General features: G+C 55.7%; 1 protein-coding gene across 1 annotated transcript; it reads left to right on the top strand.

The window, feature by feature from the left end:
• Positions 1-198: 198 nt before the first annotated feature.
• On the top strand, positions 199-1,335 carry KVP18_004888 (uncharacterized protein; the record flags this gene model as incomplete). The annotated part of the gene is made up of 1 exon (XM_067957930.1): positions 199-1,335. The coding sequence occupies one exon, from the start codon at positions 199-201 to the stop codon at positions 1,333-1,335; it is 1,137 nt and encodes a 378-aa protein (XP_067806057.1).
• Positions 1,336-1,363: the final 28 nt, after the last annotated feature.

Here is a 1,363-nt window from a genome sequence, read left to right as displayed (position 1 = left end):
CCCTGGCATGCCAAATCCCAAGCTGCAGCCAATCTCTGTTTCTCTCGAAGCAATCCGTACGGCCTGGCATCTTAGTTTTGCTGAACGACCAAGACTGGGAGCTGACAGGCTTGGAAAACAGTACTTTATCCGACGGGGACGAGGTCACATTTATATCATCATTGCATGGAGGGTGAAGTAATCAAAAATCAATTTTCTATGCTTAAGCGTCTCATCCCCTTCACACAGCACTATGCCTGGGGCGACCTTAGCCGCGACTGCGCGGTGGCTCGGCTCGCCGAAGGTAATGGGAACGACCTCAGGGACATACCGTACGCGGAACTCTGGATGGGTGCTCACAAGAACGGGATGAACCAGGTGGTCACTCCTGACGGGCCTGTACCTCTGGACGTCTTCATTGAATCGCACCCTGAATTTCGGGAGGCCCAGGGCCCGAACGAGCTACCATTCCTCTTTAAGGTTCTCTCGTGTGGGCGTCCCTTGTCACTACAATCGCATCCGTCCCTGGAGGACGCTCGCCGCCTTCACGCCGAACAGCCCGACGTCTACCGAGACCCCAATCACAAGCCAGAGATGACCGTGGCGCTCTCTGAGGAGTTCGAGGCCCTGTGCGGGTTCTACCCCAGGCACGTGGTGGAAAAGTTCGCGACGAGCTTCCCCAGCCTGCAGGCCTTTGTGGACCCTACGCCCTTGAACGATAGGGAGTTCTATTTGCGCGCGTTCTCGAAGCTTTTGCAAGTCAAGGACACATCTGAGGGGGCGCGGCTGCTGCACACCGTGAAGAGCGAAGCAGTGGGCTACTCGCAAATCGAGTTGCTGTTCCGTCGGGTTCTTTCGTATTTCCCGGACGATCCGACAGCCATTGCCGTGTTCCTGCTGCAGTACCACTTGATGAAGAAGGGCGAGGCGATATTCGTCGGCCCTAACCTTATTCATGCCTACTTAAAGGGTGACTGTGTGGAGTGCATGGCTTGCTCAGACAATGTAATTCGAGGCGGGCTCACTCCAAAGTTTATCGACAAGGAGAACCTTATTAAGCTCTTGAACTTTCAAGCAGGCGGAGAGGAACCAGTGGTGCCACGTCAGGTCTCTGCGGGCCACATCATCTACGATTCCCCCGTGCCCGAGTTCGAGATCCATCGCATGACGACCACTCTTTACACGTTACCAACGCCCTCTCCGATGGTCCTCGTATGTGTCGAGGGGCAGGGCGACGTGGTTTGCTCGGGGCAAACGTTAAAGCTAGAAGTCGGAACCGTCGTACTCGTCGCTAGAGGGGCTGAAATTGAGATGCGCGGCGATGCAGTAGTATTCGGAGCGCACTCGAGGCGCTGAACCGTGTCGATACCAACTCACGTTCGAT

This window comes from the organism of the source record quoted next (assembly GCF_019968955.1).
Source record: "MAG: Porospora cf. gigantea A chromosome Unknown PgA_NODE_8640_length_1363_cov_721.579, whole genome shotgun sequence".
Taxonomy (NCBI): Eukaryota; Apicomplexa; class Conoidasida; order Eugregarinorida; family Porosporidae; genus Porospora; species Porospora cf. gigantea A.
This window is presented reverse-complemented; position numbering and strand designations above follow the sequence as displayed.